The sequence below is a fragment of the Heterocephalus glaber genome, unplaced genomic scaffold (genome assembly GCF_053883595.1).
Source record: "Heterocephalus glaber isolate CG9 unplaced genomic scaffold, H.glaber_assembly_v1.0 deba00001472, whole genome shotgun sequence".
NCBI lineage: Eukaryota > Metazoa > Chordata > Mammalia > Rodentia > Bathyergidae > Heterocephalus > Heterocephalus glaber.
Genome location: NW_028258315.1, coordinates 96394948 through 96415834, shown reverse-complemented (window position 1 = coordinate 96415834; position 20887 = coordinate 96394948). Strand labels below are relative to the sequence as shown.

At 50.5% G+C, this 20887-nt stretch overlaps 1 protein-coding gene across 12 annotated transcripts in view; it reads right to left on the bottom strand.

Annotated features, from left to right (window-relative positions):
* LOC147826497 (receptor-type tyrosine-protein phosphatase gamma-like) overlaps nucleotides 1-20887 on the bottom strand; it is a 121043-nt gene that overhangs the window by 79446 nt on the left and 20710 nt on the right. For 7 of the 12 annotated variants that reach the window (XM_087181623.1, XM_087181621.1, XM_087181624.1 and 4 more), the window contains exons 6-7: nucleotides 11374-11506; nucleotides 50-136 (exon numbers count right to left, since the gene is read on the bottom strand). In XM_087181623.1, coding sequence (XP_087037749.1) covers nucleotides 50-136; nucleotides 11374-11506 — 220 coding nt within the window. The remainder of the gene's footprint in view (nucleotides 1-49; nucleotides 137-11373; nucleotides 11507-20887) is intronic. The other 5 variants (XM_087181631.1, XM_087181629.1, XM_087181632.1 and 2 more) reach the window with 3 other exon arrangements.

Genomic DNA, 20887 nt, shown 5'->3' with positions numbered 1-20887 from the left:
ACAAAACAAGTCATCAGGCTGGTCGTGGCCATTGAGACCTCCCCCTCACCTGCTCCCCTTCTCTCCTCTCTCCCCAGAAGAAGGCACTTCATGGAAACGTCTGGGAAAGCCCTTGGACTTTATTTTGTTACACCCTCTAAATGGACAAAAAACAAAAGAGAACAGGTGTACAGGACAGTATTTTCAATTGGCCACTGAGTTGCATACAATGCCCTCCCTCCCTCTAACACAGACATGCCCCCTCCCGGGCCTCAGGTGGGGCCGTTCTAAAACAGAAGCTCACAGCCAAGGTGGCTGGAAGGTCCTTATGCTGATATAGGGAGAGCAAACCTAACTGTGCTTGCTCTTCAAAGGTTGCCGTATGTCTCAGAGGGCCGCACACAGCTGCAACCTTGCACTCTGATCCCTGGTCTTCCACCTTTGGCAAAGAGGATGGCCTCAGGTATCATGGAGTTCAACACAATTTGGTGGGACCTACCTGGGCCCATGAGGGCCTCCCTTCTGCTATGTCTCTGAATTTGGTACCACTAGACAACACTGCAGTTTTATCTTTTCCCCACACATTCCTGTTGTCTCGGGACACCCACTTTCCTGATACACAGTGCAGACTGCAGGATACACAGAAGAACCGCCACAGGGAGAGGAGGCCAGAAATTGGCGCTCTATTAGTATAGATTAAATGTAAGCTGAGCATAGTCGTACACACCTGTAATCCCATCACTCTGGTAGGTTGAGGCAGGAGGAGCAAAGGTTTGAATGTACCCTGGGTAGATCAGTGATTTAGTGAGACCCTGTCTCAAAATAAAAAAATTAAAAGGGGCTAGCGGCATAGCACAGTGAGAAGGACTTGGGTTGTATCCCTAGTACCACCACCAAAACAGGAAAAAAATCCGATATCCGGTGTCCATTTACAATGTAAATAACCACAGCATCTTCGACTTGGCTGTGGACTCTCTATAGATATAATTTCATCAGAAGACACATCAAAGTGTCTATTTAATTATATTTGACCCCACCCACAAAACCAGTTGGGCCAACAGAATTCACACTCAAGTGATTGCCACTCATCGCAAACAGTGTTGCTGGAACAGGCAAGATGAACCCAGAACGGACTCGCTTCTCTTTGGGAAGCACTCAACTGGGAAGTGGGTAGTTCCACTCACCAGCCACTTCTTACTCTTTGGGCAGCTTTGCACTTGTAAGAATGAACATGTTCTCATTCTTGAGTGTTGGGGTTTTTCTTCCCCCTTCATACAAGCTTTCACTTACTTGTATATTGATAATTTCAAGGTGGGTATCGGGTAAAAGTGCTTGCACAGGAGCCAAAATCTGAAGAAGCCAGAACCCGGAACCAACAGGCGAGGGGGAAGGGACTGCTGTGGCTCTGAACTTCTCCTCTCCCTCTGTTGAGAACATCCTGGAACTACCACAACTGTCCTCCAAATGGCACAAATCTGCTGTGTGGCTAAGAACATTAATCTGTGTTGGAACGATTTTACAAATATCCGTAAAAACTTGAAATTTGCAGCTTCCTAAAATATTTAGACTTTTTCTCAACCCTTAGCCCTGCTCTGAATTCTGCCAGATTCACTCTTTCAGGAATTTTGGAGCGCAGCCGGCTAGCTCTGCCGTTTTTCCTCACACACAATCACAAGCGCTTAAAACTACTACCCTTAAGCTGACAGTGCTGTACAGGAAAGCAAATGCCATACAGTCAGTAACTGGTAACTTGAATAATCAGGAGGCTACCTGAGTACACCTACCCAGCCATCTGTCCTGGAGGAGAAGACATTGAATTTTTAGAACTTCAGAGAAGGACAGATACTACTAAGAATTCACCAAACAAGTTTCCTCCCCTAAAGATGCAGCTTGGTTTAAAAATGTCTGTCCACCACCTCCCTAATAGAATCAGTGCAGTCTTTGAAGTGCCGTGGAACTACCTTTTAAATGTGTACCCCTCCCTGCTTTTATCTGGTGACTATGTGGCAGCCTGTTCCAAGAGCTTTAGTTGGCAGCGCAGGGCCAACGTGACAGCAGGGGGCTGGTTACTATAACAACGGGCAGCTCTCCTGAATTCTGAAAGGACCCAAGTAGCCATTTGGGAAACCATTATTGAGCAAAAGTGAACTGGCATCAGTGGCATTAGCTGTCACGTAACCCAAATCTCCCTGTACAGCTGCATGGACAAGCAAAAGCAAAGGTCCCCAGCCTGAGAAACTGCAGGGCCCTCAAAAACTTCCCCATCCCCACTCTTTTTAGCATCTCAGAACAAGACAGTTTAACATCACGGTGTCACGGTAAACTCAAAACCTCTGAGACAAGCCATATTTTGGCATCGGGAAATGTGCGTTTGCTCTCCCCGCTGGTTTGACACACTGTCACAATGCCTGCAAGAGCTGGATGGTAAAAAATTATTCCTAATGATTAAAGAGAATTTTGAAATATGGTCACAGAGACAAGTTCCAGAAAGAGATGAGCTGCACAGGCAGTCAGCACTTTCAAAAGGAGAAAAATAAAAATGCCCAGAACACCTGTGGTCCAGGGAGTGCTCTGTCTGCAGGAAGGTGATCATACAAAGCCACCCAAAAGCACGAGTCAGGAGCTGGGATTTATGTAGCTGAGAATAGTTCTACATACATCTACCTTTTGATTTTCATTCTCTCAGCACAATAGGACACTGAATGCCTGGGACTGAACCCAGTGCCTTGGGACATGCAGAGTCTACGGGGAAGGAATCTCGATCCTACCCATGAAAGTAGCCTTGCTTTGCATGCAAGAAAGGCAGTTGAGGAGTCTGCCCCCTGGGGATAGTGTGTGCCACGATGGAGACGCAGTGCCCTCCTACACAGCTCCTCTGCCCAAGCATTCATCTTTAGCGCTGCCTGCCCCCGATCTGGCTTCTGTTCCCTTCCTCTGCACCCTGGCTGTGGTCAGCATCACTCCCAGAGCACACTGCTTCCTTTACCACCACTGCAGCCCAGGAGAGTGCAGATTCAGGTCCCTTCAGGGGCCAGGCAGGAACACCAGTGTGGGCCAAGAGTGGCCACTGGGGAAAAAAAGTGCCCCTTGCCAAGGGGCCCCACGGCCAGGTCTGGCCACCAAGAGTGCCACAGGGATTGAGCTCGATGCTGCAGATCCTCTGACTTACCACGAGAAACCAGACTGTGGGGTTCAGGTCAAATCTTCCTTTCAAAATCATTCCAACTTTCAGAAAGAGCTCGTCAGTAAAGCCCAACTGGCTTGGAGGCCAGTGGCTTGCAGTTTCTTACCCTTATTTGGGATCACCTTTATTAACCTGTTCAGCTCCTCCACTAGGCCCTGAGTGTCTGTCAGGCAGGAATCCTGCCTTTTGGATGAGTGGCCAGGGCCTGGCACAAGCTAGATGCCTAAGAAGTGGTGAACAAAGAAAGACACGTGGGCCAGCCCCAAATGGTCTTAGGTCAACAATGCAAAGCCCCGGGTGGGAGAGGCTCAAAAACCTGGCAGCTATAGGGTCGCTCCTAGGCCGTCCCTCCTACCGGGACCTGTGGTGCCTCTTGGGACAAGTTAAGATGTGCTCCCTCTGCCTTGAGCATATTACATGGCTGCTGGAGGATTAAACAGTTGTATTAATTCAACCATTGTTGGCAGTCTTTGTTACCACCGTGTCCTCTTTGCTATCCCTTCAGTCACTCACTGAGAAGTCATTCTTACTAAGCTGCTTGTGACCTTCCTGTGGTCACCTAATCTAAACCCAGTGACCAGCAAGCATTCGTGAAGTGTCAGCTGCCAGAGCAGCAGGTGCAGAGTGCTTGCCCAGGCTCCCTGCAGCTCTCAGCACCATTACTGCTCCTGTGGGGATACAGAGGGGTCTGCATTCCATGCGGTCAGTCGTCCCTCGATCAGAGAGGCCTGCTACCAAATGCCCACACTTGACTTCAGCACGCATGTTTGTTTGCCTGAGCTCCACTGCGCCAACACAAATCTCCTACACATTTGCGATTTGCATCCTTTCATATTTATTACACTCTGTCTCCCATCGCATATCAAGGGAAGAAAAAAACTGCAATGTCAACAAAACTCCCTTGTTTTCATGAACAGCATTCTTAGTGAGGAGGCACTGACAAATGGCAAAATTTCTGAAAGTCTAAAGATGGGACTCAGAATAAAAGAGAGACTGTTTTCTATCTGCATATGTGGTTGAATTGGCGTTGACTGATTTGACACCGAATTTACAGATACTCCATCACGTGCTCAAGATGGACATGGATTTACCAGACAAGAGCATGAAATCTTTCTTCGCTCAAACTTTAACAAACGTGGACTGGACGTTACAATCTCCACTTACATCGTTTCCAGTTCACTGTTCTGGTCCAGCGTCCTTGGATTAGCACAGAGCTATCAGTCACTGAAGTAAAGCTGTTTTAGACTTCTGGGAACTTCCTTTCTAAGTGAAAGGTGTGGTCAATAAAACATTAAATTTATTATTGAGCAAATCAGCCCTGATTATCTGGGACTAGGACAGAATAAATAGGTTTTCTTATTCAACATCAAAATCATGTCAGAGGAAAGGAAATCTACCTGAGCAGATAAATCATTACTCAGCTTCTGGAACACTTGAGCATACAGTTGTTTGCTGAAGTTTTCTTCCATCTGCTTTTGGCAATCCGAACCATAGGTTGGTTTCCATCTGGCCTCCTGAGCCAGCTGACCTAATTCCTTTCTCTGCAGTGACCTTTCCACATGCAAAATGCACTGTAAAGCTGGCTGTGGAAGGAGTAAATGCCTCTCTCCAGGCCTGGTAGTCCCTCATCTGAGATGAGATCATGGAAGCGGCCTGAGGTCAAACTGGCTGACTAGAAATCCATCACCCACCAAAGGAATATTGTGACTTAGGCATATCATGTAATCTTACTAGGCCTTAGTTTTCTAATCTGCAAAATTGACATAATAACACTAATTACTTCCAAAGATCTGTGCACTGATCGAGTTAGGGAATAATCTGCTGAGAACGTATCTGGGATGATCAGCAAGTTTTTTGGCTGTGAGGGCCTTAAGCAATACAAATCCCTTGCAGGGATGAGACTCTGCTCGTGATAGAAAAGAGCTACCTTCAGTGCAACTTTCCACAGGAGCCTAGGAAAAACAAAACAAATTAAAAACATCTTTGCAATACTCTGGCCTCTCAGTCTGCACCAGTCCCCTGCTCAGGGCAGCTAAGCTCTTTTTCAGCATGGATGATAAGTGGCACCCTAGCACACTGACTGTACCTGGCACTCAGCTCCTCTTCTAGCATCTCCCTGAAATCATGCAAATCAAAAAGAAACTTTTCCCAAACTTGGCCTCTGTCTCAGTGGCAGCAGCTGTGCTGCTTCAACCCTTATCAGGAACATTAAGGCCCCATGAACAGCTTGTCTGGGTAGGGCAGGGATCCACAGCTCTTGGAAGGAGTTCTCTCTTCATTCCAGAGGTGTGTCATCACCATCGTCAGTAGTAAGGGCAAAGTGGCTCACTTCAAAATCTGCCGCACTGATTTCTGCTCTTTCACTTCCAGGAGCTCTGAACCATTTCTAATAGTTCTGAATCCTCTGCAGTAGATCTGAACCACGGCATGGCTGATAGGACTGCAGTCATTATGAGGCACACGAGAAGGTGCCATTTTCAAAAGAAGGCGAGTTACTAATACTGTTAGCTGATTTTATTTCTATTAGCTGCCTCACCATCCTCTGTCTCGTCCAAATCACTTTGCATCCATTTCTGTCTAGATCCACTGGGACTTCTGCATCGTTGCAGATTCTGGTTACTACATCTCTTCAAGGCAAAGTTTTGCAAGGACCACTGAAGAGAGAACCGGGCATCCTAATTATGTATCAGCTAAAAATATTAGAAAATAAATTTCTCCCTTTAGGCTCTCATTGCTGTGTAAAACTACCGCTCAAATCATCCTCAGTCTGACTGTGTATCGGAAGTCTATTCAGTCATACAGGTATCTGAGGTCTTTACCCATACTGCAGAGCTTTTGGCAAACCTGAAGAAATGAGACTAAGGATTGCCCTCCAAGGTGGGCCCCTTTGGAAACATACGCTAAGCACAATGTCAATGTTCCTAAATATTTAAGGGTACCCAAATGCTTTGCAAACAACCATGTTCCACCCTATCTCACCTTCTATCCTTGGGGCTGTGTGGCCACCTGTGGTTAGTGGTAAGTGAATGGAACCAAAGGTCGTACTTCTGGGCCCAGCAGATGACAGCTGAGTACCTGATCCATTTCTCTCTCTGCTGCAGCAATTTGGGACACAAATACTGCAGAGAGAGGAGCCACGTGGAGGACGGCCTAACCCTGTCAGACTTCATGTCAGTGCAAAAAGACTTTCGTGTGTTTAGGACACTGGTCAGCTGTGGCTAAAGCTCACTCGATACAGCCATCCCCGAATTATCAAGGCTAGCCACTGGGCTTCAGAGGTGTTTCCCTGAGCAGAGAAGGTCCCTGGGGCCACAGCTTTCACCTGTACACATATGTAGGCACATCCTCCTCTGGATCGCACCTTTCGCCCCATGGGGAGTGTCCCCCAAACCAACTTCAGTCACTTCATAGTCACCCTGTCCTTTTCGGACCCAAAGTGCTTCTCCTCAGTTGCTCAGCCTACACTTATACTACATTTAGCTCTACACAGATGACTTGTATGGATTAGAGGCTATGCTGTACAACAGGTCATTCAGAAGAATGAACTCTACAAGGAAAACCAAGTACTGTTTTATGCAAGGACAAATTAATGGAAACTGTGTACAGCTACACAATGCGATTACATTTAAGGGACAACATTTACTTAGATCTGTAATTTGGTCCTCATTATTAAATCTTCCTTTTAGGCACTCTAGGACGCAGGGTACAATTCCTCTTTTTGCCTGAGGTCAGATCTGCTCTAACTACAGCAAACACCTGCACGTGCACTGACCCCAGCCACCAGGACCAGCGTCTCCCCGTCTACCCAGAATCCTCACGTGGGCTCGGTGACACCTTTCGGAACTATATTTTGCAGCAGAAGAAAGTGAAGCCACGGAGGAGTCTTGTAAGGCAGTGCTTCTCATTCCGCTTGCCACTGTCGTCTCCCCTATGGCCCTTTGTAGACATTTTCTCCCGAATCGCCCAGTCCCAGTGCAATTTTAATACCATTAACACAAGTATATCTGTGCATATACCAAATATGTACCTGTGCTTCACACACAAAGATATAAGGTTTTCCCCTTCCCAGAACCAATTTCCACCCTTTACGGGTGGCTGTGCCCTAGAAAGAATGCATGTATGCTGACCACAGTGGTGCAGGGTCCGGGCCAGTGTTCCTACTGAACCAGAGCACAGCAGTCTCTCTCTGAGCTTTCCTGCACTTTTCATTCTTCCAATGTCTTTCATTCATTCAGGGCAAGGCACACGTCCCCTCAGGTGGGACCAGTGGACTCCTGATCTCGCCCTTGCTGTCTCACACTCTGCTCTAAACATCAGATCCTCCACAGTTTTCCCTGACCCCAACCTTGCAAGGCTGAGAGCCCAGCTGGAACTGAAACCTTATCCAACCATCTCCATTCTCTCTCTCTCGTTTTTTGCTACTGGGGATCAAACTCAGGACGTTGCACTTGTGAGGCAGGCACGCTGCCACTGAGCTAAATCCCCGGCCCTCCATTCCCTTTTATATTCACCCATCCGGCTCTTCCAATGGACTGAGGGACAAGGCGCTTCATCTCTGTCTCAGCAGCTCCTGCACAATGCATAGCAAGAAGGCCGAGTGCTGCCCATGTAGCAGGAACCTGAAATGGCCCATGCCCACCCGATAGTAGTAGCAGCTTTCTAGTTTCTAAAATCACAGGTCCCTCAGTGAAACCTTCTGCACTAGTCACCCTTCTGGGCCTTGATGGTCCCTTGGAAACTGCCCCTTGGCCAGCTTTCAGTCCACGGTTTTGATGGCAATGGCAATTACCCACTTCTGGACTCCACAATTACACAGAAGGCCCAGGTGTGACAAGCAAGTTCCAGCCCCTGGCCGCCAGAATACTCTGGGGATGGGTGAATGGCTTAAGTTAGTTATTAGAGAACACCATCCTAGGACTCAAGTGGAACTGTTAGGAAAGAAAAGCCCCTTTCCACAGGAATAGGTCAGAGACCACTGTGTAGAAGGAGGGGCTTGGCCTGAGAGGGACGCCTCCACACAGAGCGTGCCCCAGAGACGAACCACCCCAGCCCGGTCCTCCTGTCCTGCTTGCATCTTCTGAGTCCAGCTTGGCCCAATCCCCCTCAGATGTTCAGTTCTATAATCCACAGACATTTCCTCCCTCCTGCTTAAGGCAGTTTAAAATGGATTTCTGTCACCTGCCCAACACAGGGGTGACAATACTGCACACTGCCTGGCCTGCAAGAGGGATTTGACAAATGTGAGTTCCTTCTCTTCCCTGGTCAAGGTGCAGGTCACTGGAAAAGGGCAGTAACATCACCATCACCTGCCATACAGATTTGTGCGATGGTGCCGCTCATGTGCATGGCACTCACAATAGACCCCTGAGATTTAGCAAGTGCTAGCATTATCATACTGTGCATAGCTTTGGAAGAAGGGCAGAGACCCTGGGTGTAGTTTTCCACTAGTTCATGGACCTATAAAACACCAGTGTCAACAGGTCCGAGGGAACACACACAACCTGAAACGCTAGCTGTGAAGAACCAGTCCTTCGTGTGGCAGAGACTGCTGCCACAGTGAGCTGCTTTGAGCCTAGGGTGGCAGGCCTGCCACCTGAGGAAATGATCCAGGAGGCTTTGATCTGCCTCCATCCTCACTGTGCCTCACAAGGCAAAGAGAAGCACGTGCTCCAGCCTGAAGCCCTGGCCTCCCAAAGGGCACACACGTCTCCTCCGCACTTGCCACTTGTCTGTGTGCGCTCCCTTTGCTTCCTTTCACATTAATGACAAGAAAAAAGTTGGACAGAAAAAAGGCCCTTGTCCCCTCTGGGCTGTTCTCATGCTCAGCCAACTGATCAGCCTCACACGAACTCAATTTATTTTCTTCCTTCCGCAAGAATTTTCTTCTTTGTAGCTTTTTTTCTTTCTCCTCTGACATTAAGACTTTGGTAAAAACTCAAATCTAGACTCCACTAAATGAAGGCTAAAGCCCTTGTTACTTGACACCAAATTTGGGGGAAAAAGTGTATCATTATAAAAACATTTTTGGGACAAACTATTCCTGTATTTTCTGTTTGAGATTTTCAAAAACAAACAGTTGCCGTTTCTTCAAAGGAAAGAACATTTGAATGGTAGGGTGGTAAAGCTGTCTTTCCTATGGACAGAGACCTTTTCTACAAGAAGAACATAGGAAACGCTCACGTTTTAGCGGCCCGGCATCCATGCCCCATGGTCCTCCCCAGTCTCCATGATATGAACAGGAGCAGGCAGAAGGCCCGAGGTGGGCCGATCAGATGAAATCTGAGGTTTTGGCTAGAATTGCTTGGCACAAGTGCTTCCTAGGCTGGAATTGCTAATTCTGGGTCACTAATTGGCACAGAGCTGCAGGCCCTCTCTGCTCCTATGTGGGGAGTGAACGACTATCACTGCAGCCCTGCGCACAGCCCAGAGACTGGCAGGTGGTCCTTTGTGGCCTTGCACTCTGGGTGAAACTCACTTCAGCAGTCCCCAGCTTACCAGTGGGCTCCAGATATAGATCTTTAGCAAATCAGTTTCTCCTGGAGAAGGGATGACATGGATCTGAGTCTACGTTTGCAAGCTCGCCCCAAACACAAGGCACCTCACCCCCGGCTGCCCTTTGGCACAGTGGTCCTGCAGTTCCCTTCACACCCTGGCGGACCCCTTCTCACCTGGTCCCCCTCATCGTGCCGACTGAGAACAGACCCTAGAACACACAGTCCATCTGCCAGGACACACTGTGGCTCGCACCTGGAAAATACAGCTGCATCCACTCCACACCCACCACCCACGCGCCTGCCTCATCTGACGCATGGTCACTGCCTCCATTTACTTCACTTCAGGGGTCTCCCCGATGGCCTGCGCCCCTGCCCCTGCCCCGGCCCCTGCCTCAGGTGCTCTTCAGACTCTGTTTAACACAGCAGACAACTAAGGCTGAAGCCAGGTTCCAATACTCTTCTGCACTGAACCTCACTTCCCTTAGGGTGACAGGCAACGTGTTACAATGGCCCACGAGGCGATCTAGGACCTGAGCCTCCTCTGGCCCATCTCTCTCTCAGACACTCTTCTAGCACTTTCCCTCTGCACTCAGGTGCTCCAGCTGCACTCCTCACAGCTATTCCTGCAACGTGCCGGGCATGCTTTCTGCTCGGGCCTTTGCACTCGCTGTTTCCTTTGCTCCGGATGTGCCAACTGGGTGCCCGCAGGTCTCTGTTCACATGTCACTGCCCAGTGAGGCTCTCCTTGATGACCCTGAACACTCCAGCAGGTCCCTCCCCGGTCCAGATTGACTGTGTCCATAGTACACATAATGCCATCTTAGGAATTATGCTTTAGTCATTTGGCTTGTTTTTGCCTGTCTCCTCCATTAAAATGTAATCTCCACGAGAGCAGGAATTCATGTTTTGCTCACTTTGGTATCACGGGTACCTAGAGGACAACCTGGCACTCAGTAGTGGTTCAGATTTAACTGAATAAATGCAAAGAAGAGAGGGTGGGATTCTGGTGAAGCTTGGCAGAGAAAGGTCAGAAGCCTCCTTCCTTGCTCTGAGAGAAGAAGAGTCCTGAGTGCTCCAGCCCAGCTCATCTGAACAAACTTGCTGAGACTGTGTGGCTGAAAACACACACAACTTCTACACGGAGGGTGCAGGCCGGCTCCCAGGAGACGCGGAGAACCCTTTTGAGAACAGTGATAATGGGAGAACTTCTTAAAATCGGCCAATTTTATCTTGCAAGTATGAAAGGCTACATAATGTGCCAAATGTTTTCCTATCACCACATTTAATGTGCAGCAAAAAACGAAGAGAAAATTTTAAGATAAAGAGGAATTATTATGTAAATCCGACCAAAAAAACCCACACTCTCTGAGAAAGTGGAAACGCTATAAAACTGAGTAACTCTTTGTGCAGGTTGAGCCACCAAAGTTCATATGGAAACAGGATGTGCATCCAGCAAAGAGCAGAGCTGGGATTTGAACTTGGGTCTCCTGATTCTTAAGGAAGACTCTTGGGCATTAAATTGCAGAAGCTCATCATAAATGTCTTGCCCTTGAAAGTGGCCCTAGCTCATGTCATCGTCCAGAGATAAGAGGGTCTCCCTGGTGATGCCACTGGACACACTCCGGCTGCCCCGAGGCTATCGGCTCCTCCCCAGGGAGCAACACCTGGGCATCGTCTCCCCCGCACCCAGGCAGCCCGGGTGCTGGGCGTACTCACCTCCAGTACACTAGCACAGCAATGAGAAGGATGAGGCACACGAAGGTCAAGGCTGAGACCACAATCAGAGGGATGATCCATTCCATCCTCCCTGGAGAAACACGGCTTATCATTCCAGAGGTGTTCTTTTCTGCTGCAGAGAGAAAACAGCTCAGTCAGAGGCTAGAGGGAGCGAAGCGTGGGAGCCAGAGACTGAGGGGGAGTTCAGAGTGGGTTCTAGAGCTCCGGACTGCTTGCTCCTGCTGCCCCGTGGCAGGTGGAGCAGCCAGCAGGCCTCTCCATGTCCTACTGTGTCCCAGCGCAAGTGTGGCCTCTTCTTAGCCTGCATTGTCTAATGGCCAGTGGGATGGATTTGCTCACCAGCTGAGGATGTTTTTGAAGAGAGCTGTGCAGAAGTCAGATGTCCAGCCGTACTCCAAGAATGTTACCAGCCCAGAGGGATGCCCTGAGGAAACGTGATTATGTCCCCAGAAGGGGCAGGGAGCTTCCTGTGTTCCCTAGAGCGAGGGCAGGAGAAGCAGCACGGCTTGTTTCATGAGGTAACCAAGTCGGCCACTGGGACTGCAGAGCCACTTACTCCTCCCATTTCCCTAACCTGCCCTTCTGATGGTGGCTACAAGTCCCTTCAGCTCTGGTACACAGCATAGTGGGCTGAACACCCAGTGTGAGTCTTCTTGCTCTCCTGCCAAGGTGGGCACAGGACTCACGCAAGGGCGCTGGCCACTCGTGCCATGGCATGTTCACCAGTGACACAGACTGAACCCCAGCACCTCCCAACAGGTGCACCCCAATGCTTCTGCCCAGCAGCTCCCCCTCCGTTCCCCAGAGTCTGCTTTTCCTCAAGTCTGGCTCTCCAGCACTTCTGTGCGTTCTGTCACCTGCCTTCAATCCTTCCAAAAGCTCCAAGATAACACAGGACAGGAAGCCATGCCTTACCCTCTTGCAGCACAGGTCTGCCTCAAGTTGCAGACAGTCTTGAGAGGGGTTGAGAGGGAACATTTACCAGCTTGTTCAGGATTCTCCCTGGTCAAGGAGAACTTCTTGCCCAGGCAGCTCCTTCTATCTCTCCAGGCCCTGAGGATCTTCAGAAGCCTCAGGAGCCTCAGCAGGAGATCCAAGGCTCCCCTGAGCTGTGTTGCAAATGCTGGGAAACCGCCAGGTGTCTGGAGTGAAGGCCAGGTGCGGGTGCTGGGGATGGGGCTGGGAGTAGCCCAGGGTCAGTGGAGAGAGGGAGAGTGAACCAGGACCCCAAGGAAGAGTCCCTTCAAAAGTCCAAAGCTGGCTTCAGGCTCACTGGTGTTCCGCCGGGATTCCAGCTGCTCTGTGAAACTGAGGCCAGTGCTCAGCAGCTTGGGGTGTCTCTGCAGGGTGGACTAACCACAGGGTTAATCAGGCTGGGTTTGCAAGGCAGAGTACGGGGACTGGGCAGGAAAGAAAGTATCGTCCCTGGGAGCCGGTATTGAAAGAGACAAGACTCCCAAGACATGCAGAGGCACGCTATGCTGTGTCTCACTGATGTCCGCTAGTGTTATTTGCATCCGACACCTCCAGGGTTTCTGGTGCAGACCCATGAAGCAGGTGGCACGATTTATCCTCAGCTCACGGGGAAGAATGCGCAGGCAGGCAGGTGAAGCACACTGATTAAATACCACCATAGAGACCCCACCATTTACAAAATGCCTCACTATCCTTGCTGGCGTATTTCTGCCCATTTTCCCCATAGCACAGGTGCCTGCCAGGTGGGCTGTGCCAGGATGGGCCTCAGCACACCACACAGGACCACCCTATGCCCACCGAAAGGAAGAGAGGCGGCCCCAGAACAGGTCATCCGAATACAGTGAATGTGGCCACCTAGGGAAGCATGATGTGGATGCTTGGGGCTCCACAGCGTGGCCCCCAGAAGTGATGTTCAGAGCAGGATCTGCAGGAGGCAGGGGAGCTCACCAGGCAAGTGCAGGGGCGGAAGCATGCTCTGGACAGACACCATGCCGCTGGTGGGAGTACAAGAGCAACAGGAAGGAGGAGTCAGAGGGCAAAGGAGAAGCTAGCTCAGCTGAGGCCCCTGTAGGGTGAATTAGGCTCAGGGTTTTAGTCCTACAGATGCTGGAAGTAGGGCAGGTGAGGCGCCAGGGCAGATACACATCAGATGTGCACTCACTCTCCCCTCCACGTGATGTGTACATTGCAAAGCAAGGGGGACCAGCCAGAGAAACCAGCAAGAGATCCTGTTAATGGAAAAAATGTCAGGAGGGCTCACCGTCCAGGCCACCTGTGCAATTAACTCAGCATTTACCCTGGGACACCCTCAGGTACAGGGAACGTCCAGTGTCTCAATTCTCTTCTGCCTGCACTCTACAGACACGGGTTCTTGCCTGTGCTGCACATGGCAGGCAGACATGGGAGGAGGACGCTCATCCTAAATGGCTGGAGAGGACTCTCGGCCACACTAGTCCTCACACATTACTGAACAGCCACAGATACCAGCTCCATGCTGTGTCTACATCCTGACACAGTAAGACCATCCCAGGATTTCTGGGCCTTCAGAAGGGGTCAGCAGCAGCACTCTCTGTGAAGGCCAATGGCACCTCACATTGTCCCTAAGTCACGCGCACATCTCTGTGGTGGCACTTCGTTCTGTCCCTCCCTCCCCCTCCACCAAGTGAGTATTCAAAGTTTTCTTCAGACTCTCAGGGAGGCCCAGGGCCAGAGAAGACAGTCACCGCCAACAGGGACAGCCCACTGTGCTCACTGCCAGAGGAGAAAATGTTGTATGTGTGGGATCAGGGCCTTGAACTCACAGCCAGCCGGGGGCAGGGCTACGCTGACTCAGGCTGCACATCTCAGTGCATGGTGCTGTGTGACCCAGTTTTCGGGGAGCTTCTCAGGAGGGGCCTCGGCACTGACTGAAATCCTGGAGGAGACAGAGTCCAAGGGGCAGTGTCTGCTGAGGACACCTCTGGAAATGACTGCATCTGCTCAGGTCTTTTACAGAAAGCACAAGCACAAGGAGGCATTTCCACGTGGGGCACAAGAAGGTGGATTTTGGTTCAAATCCACAGAATTTGTCTTCGTGATACTATGGGACTGGATCCCTGACTCCAGGTGACTCTTGAAATCTGCTCCTGCCACTGTCCTAGGAGCTACTCAGGCCTCAGGCTGACCCTGAGTTCCCACACAGGAAGCGCAATGCCTGCCAACCACCATGCATGGGGTCCTCCTGCCCTCCTGTGTTGCAGCCCCATCCATCCAACGGAGGACCAGGCCAGGCCTGGCCACTTCCCTGCCTCCTCCCCTGGTGCCCTGCTGCCAGGAGTGGACCCCTCATCCCCGTTCTCCTGGTGCCCTGGCTCTGTGCATCTCTGCAGGGCAGGGTACAGCTGAGATCATAGGTTCCAATCCTGCTCTGGTACTTTCTGCATGATCTTCAGCCATACCTTAAACCACCTTAAGCCTGGAGTTCTCACTCTTTAAAATGGCAGCCTTGGAACAGTTCAATGAGGAGATGCATGTGGAAGGCTTCACGGTGTGCCTGGCAGCAGGCAAAAACTGAGTAGACTGCTCATCAGCACACCCATGGCTGTCATCATCTAGTATCTCGCTGCATGCAGCACAACTGTAGCCGCACCCTTGTTGTTGCTGTAGGCCCCTGCGCAGGCCCAATCTCTGTCTGTGTGTAGGAGATGAATAATACAGCTCTGTCTCCTACTAGCTGTGAAAGTCTGGGTAAGTGGCCTAACTTTCAGGGCTCAGGTTCCCCCTCTGTAAATCCAGATACCGCGGTACCTCTGCCCCTTAACTTCATCACTTCTCTGTCCTGGTCTCAGCTGACTTGGGTGACAACAGCTGCTTGTGGCAGGTGAGGACCAAATGAGTCGTGCATAGACAGAGTTTACAATGCTGCCTGGCGTTGATCCACACCTGGCCAGTTTTCGTTGTTGTGATTCTCTTCGCTGCCATCCCTGCCAGCTTCATTGCTACCAACACCCCTGCCACCCGCAGCAGCTCATCCTCGCCATCATTCATCACCACTCTCTTCTCCATCAGACTCGCGGCAGAGCGCCAGTGCCCGTGAGTGCTCCGAGTGCCTGGTGCCTCCCGAGTCCTCCATGTGACATCGGAGTGTGTAAGGGACAGGCACGTGAAGCTGGGCTCAGGGGGAGACCACCACACACTTCTGATGTCCTCAAGAAACACACGTGTCCTACTGCTCAACGTGCTCAGTGGCCCCCAAGAAAACAGCAGACTGCTAGGAATGGCAGGGTTCTCTGGGCACACAGCACACCACAGACCTGCGCCCCAGACCCTAGTGCCCTCCCGTGCTGACGCACATGCGAGAGGACACCCCAGAGGGTGTCTGAGGCCACAGATGGCACCAAACACCGTAGGAACTTTTCCCTATACTCACATACCTAAGTTTAATTTCCAAATGGATACAGTAGAATAAAAGAACAAAAGACCAACATACTAGAACAAATGCTCAGTGCATGTGGTCTCTCTCAAAAGCGTGTGCTGTACTGTACATCTTAGCAGTCTCGGCATATAATTTTTCTCTCTTGTTAGGTAGAGAACTTTTACCTTTTCACATAATGGAAGCACTTTATGGCTTCTCTGTGGCGTATCTGAATTGAGAGCATCGTGATTCCTGTGCTCTGGGGCCACTACTAAGTACAATTGGGTTGTTCGGACCCCAGCGTTACCTGAAGCCGTGAATCTGATATCTGCCACAGCTACCAAGGACTGGGGAAGTGGTGGGCAGTGTACACGGCGTGGATGTGCTGGAAAAGTGGAAATTCTCATCCTCAGCAGGATGGAGCAAGTCTGTGTGACAGTTCTTCTCCTCAGTCCTGTCTACTCAGAATGGCGCACAACTGGAAGCTATTTATTTCTAGAATGTCCCACTTAACATTTCCGGACTTCAGCTGGCTGTGGGTCATTAAAACTGAGGAAAGTGCCTGTCTCTGCCTCTGATCCCTCCTCCACAAAAGCAACAATCTTGAGGGAACCATGAGAGTTAATGAGGTAATCTATGTGACGGCAACCTAATCTGCAGCGCCAGATGCAATATGAAGTCACGGAGCCTCTTGTTCAAAAACTGTTAAATAGTACTGTAGCAAGGGTGGCGAAGCACACCTGGAATCCCAGCACTCTGGGAGGCAGAGGCAGGAGGGTCACAACTTCAAGCCCAGACCTGGCGACTTAGTGACACAGTAAGACCCTGTCTCAACGTTTAGAAAATTACTAAAACGTTTCAAGAAGGGGATAGTGTAACATGGGGGTAGGCAGTGTTGCCTGTCTGGGTTGCACCCTCAGGAAGCTGCTCCTGTTCAGTGGGGCATTACCCATACTACCCGACACAGGGGAGGGGCCAGGCAGTGTTTACTGCTCTCCTCCCAGGAAGCTGAGCAGTGGTGCGCACAGTGTAATAAACCAGGCACCCGCCCCCGGGAGGACAGGTGCCACCTGGTACACACTGCTCCCCCACGGACGTGATGGGCCCTGAATGGCTATCAGAATGCCACGAGAGGCCATCTGGGGCCCGACTCATCGCTGTCCTTGGGACCTCACTGTCCCACGCAGGGTCCAGCAGCCTGGCTTCCCAGGTCTTGCAGGGCTCAGTGTCCTCCACAGTGCCAGGAGCTCTGGGTTACCGCAGCTCTGCTCACCCAGAAGCAAGAGCGTCCTGGCAGGGCGGGCATCCCACTCTTGCCGCCATGGCTGTGAACGAGCTGCTCCACAGACTGGATTGGCTGAGCCCCCTCCCTCCCTTCCCTGGGAATTAATTTTAAATTGTGACCTACCTGCCAGCATTTAAACAAGAGTCGACACACAAAGCTGCAGTGGAAGCTTCCACTGGACATGCTGAAGGTGGCAAACAGAGGCTGGAGTTCCACGTGGCGCACAAGCAGCCTGGCACCAGGCAGCATGCGCCCTTCGCGTAGGGTGCGCCACCTTGCCACAGTCCTCGGGGCTCACCAGCATCACACTGCACATCTGCTCTCCTCATCTCTCATGCCTCCTGCCCACTTGCTTCAGCCAGCCAGTCTCTCTCTGCAGAATGGCACTCCACCCGGTGAACTAGAGAACCCTAACGGTAACCCTTCCTCCCATCCATGCATCCAATCATCCATCCGTCCATCCGTCCATCTGTACTGGGGATCGATCCCGGGATGCTCTACCACTGACCCACAGCCTCAGCCCTTTAAAAACAAAATTTAAAAAAATGAGACAGGGTCTTTGCTATGTTACACATTTGAATTTGTGATCCTCCCGCCTCAGCCTGCCCCGGGCTGAGATTACAGGTGCGTGTCACTGTTCCTGGCTTCCTCGACTTACTTTTCAAGAAACTTGACTTTTCTACTAATTAGAAATCAACCGTGCCGCCGCTCTGCCTCTATAACACAGTCCATTCGGTTATCCCTGGATACCTCCGCACTCCTCCCCACATGGACGGGGGTGCAAAGCACATCTGCTCCCAGGGTCAGGAGCTGGGCAGCAGCCTGGGCCCAGTCACAAAATCTGTGCAGGCCTCAGAACTACCTTCACGGGAAGCATGGGGCATGACGGTCACCAGCTCTCTCTGAGTGGTGCAGGGAGGCCAGGAAGGCTCAGCCACCTCCCTGCCTCCACTCCTCCTCCTCCCAGTTTCCATTCCCACATCTAGCAGCGTCTGAGTAAAGCACTTCCATTCTGCTTCTTAAAAAATGTTAGAAAAAAAGAAAAGAAAAACAGTTTTCAGTGGCATATGTCATCACTGAATTAATGCTGTTTGCCTTTTTCTGGCTTGGCTCTCATCCCAGTAGAAGCAAATAAGAACGGAGCACAATGTACTATAAATGCCGCATGCAGCCATGTATCAGATGGACCGAGCCAAAGGGCTTCACGCCCCGAAGTGCAGGCTCGGCCCCGGCCATGGGACAAAACCTCTGCATCATCAAGACTCAACTAGAGTGGCCGGAGAGGGCACGCTCAGGAGTCTGGGAGGCAGAGAGAGAGGACCGCTTGCACACCATACGTTTATAGCCTGTCTGCATCCCGGGAAATTTTACTACAGTAAATAAATACCCCACTTAGGAACGAGTTCTGCTCTGGGAGAACAATCGGAGTTTGGATCCGTCCCTAAGTCCAACAAAGTGAGTCTCATATGCAGTTACACAATGTAAAGCATAAAAACACCCGACACACACACAACAGTACAGTGAGTCCCCAAATGTACTGTGCTACTCTACACTAAGGCACTGTCCAGTAAGCACATGGCAGCACAACTGTGACAGTGTCCAGCAGACCTGTGAACTGCTTCTGAGATCTGTTCCATCTACGAGTGTTCCTGATGTGAGGTCGGTTCATATCTCTGAAAGTTCACAACAGGAATGTTTGTAGGGGACTTAACTGCACTCATTAATAGTAACCACTCACTCTCAAGTAAGGTGGCTGCTTTCCCTCCAGTTGTGATTAAAAAAACATGTAGTGGAAAATGTACCATCTTAGCCATTTCTAAGCATACAGTTTAGCACTCACTGTTAAGTGTATTTACACTTGGTTGGTGGGCAACCAATCTTGAGAACCTTCTCATCTTACTAAATGGAAACTCTGCACTCATTAAATCACAACTCTTCATGCTCTGCCCCCGGCCCCTGGTAACCTTCAGTGTTTCTATAGGCTGAACCCTGCATCTCAGTACCTTCTGTGAGTGCAGTCAGACAGCATCTGTCCTTCTGCACGTGGCCTGTCCCATAGCATAATGTGGCTCCCAGACCGCTTCACGTACACCCCAGTCCTAACCTCCCAGACTGCCAGCATCAGTGCGAGATCATGTGTTTCTGAAATCACCAGGGTCCAAGCACGCACTGCCTTTCCTCACATCGCCTGGTTTTCCCTCAGCGATGCCCAATCTGTCCCATTCAAAGATCGCTTGGGGGGACAGGAACTTCCAAGGACCCAGATACTTCCTGGGAGGAAATGACAGTGTATTCTGTAGTGCCCAGAAGGCACTTCTCAAATAGCAAAGGAGTTTTACCCAGCCCTTTGGAGTCAATGTAAAAATATAACCTGCTTGGTCACTTAAACACTAGTCCTTTTTTGAAAGAGACCAGATACTGATTGAAATCATTTTCACTAAATGTGCGGAGTCAAAAATGTGAAACAGATTTAAGCAAGTGTATATCCGAGCCCTGAAAACTCAATCAGCGCTAACATTAAAAGGGTGTTTATTTCAATTAAAATAATGAACACCAAGCTGGAGGAGGTAGATGGGGGCAGGATGAGTTGGATAAAGTGGAGCGAGACCTTGGGCATCAGGACTGATGCGGGTTTGCTGATTTCACGCCCAAGGTATTTCCACCCGTCTGTCTGCTTAAGCAGAAGGATTGGCCAACACCAACTCTGGACCAAGTCAGGCCCGCAGTTTCTGTAAACAAGGTCTGTTGGTGTCTAAGCACATTTACACGTTTCCATATTACCGAGGTGTCTTTTGTGCTGTAAGCCAGAACTGGGGTGGTAAGTGAGACCCATGACCTGCAAAGCTGAAAATATTTACCATCTGACCTTTGCTGAAAAGGTTTGCTGACTCGGGGCTTAAAGGATCCCACTACCACCTTCCAAGGTAAACTTTCAACTTGGAAGGAAGGATCTCTCTGGCCTAAGGAAGAAGAGGACCTTGCTGCTGAGCTGAAGTGGGGACGCTCTGACTCATGAGGGACAGGGATGAACGGGTGCTCCAGGAAGTCGATTTTCATAGCAGCGGACTAGGACTGGTCTAGCCGTGTGCTTTAACTTCCATGGGGGCCTTCTCATAGCTGCCATTGTTACGATGTGGCATGTGGGCTGCCGACAATCCCTCCTTTCCGTCACCCACAAAAAGGGCGACTGTGTTTATTCCCATCACCTTCTGCCCTGATTAAAGAGCTACTGTCATCTCCACTCTGCAGATGAGGGCACTGAGCAAGACCTGGTCTGAGAACCGGGAGTGAATGGGCACCAGCCTTACTGAGCTGATCTGATTCCAAAAGCCACTCTTGCCAAGGCTGCCAAATGCTGTCTGACACCTGCAGGGCAGACGCTGGAGACCCATATGCCCCATTCCTGGAGCTGAGTATCCCCACAGCTTACCCTGTTTCTGCCCCGGTCTCCCTGGATCTGCAGTCTTACTCCAGCAGCAATAACTCCCTGTCACTTATCTGGAGCAGTTGTGGACCCTACTCCTAGCAGCTGTATATTCCAGGAGTGTGGCCAAAGGGATATCTGAGAAGCAGGCTGACAACATTACTCTGTTAAGGGTCCTCAGTCCAAAGGTCAGACCATGCAAGCCCAAAGATCAATTCCAAGTCCACCCCTGCTCCTCAGAGAAAACACTACTGCTCCTAATGGGGAGCAGTGAGTCCACCTCCACCTCCCCTAAATGTCTCCATGCAGAGGACCAGTGAGCTTTCAAAAACGTCAGACGAGTAACTTCCCCTGCTACAACCCACCACTGGATTCCCATTTCAAGCAGTCAAGTCCACAGCAAGGCCAACTGACT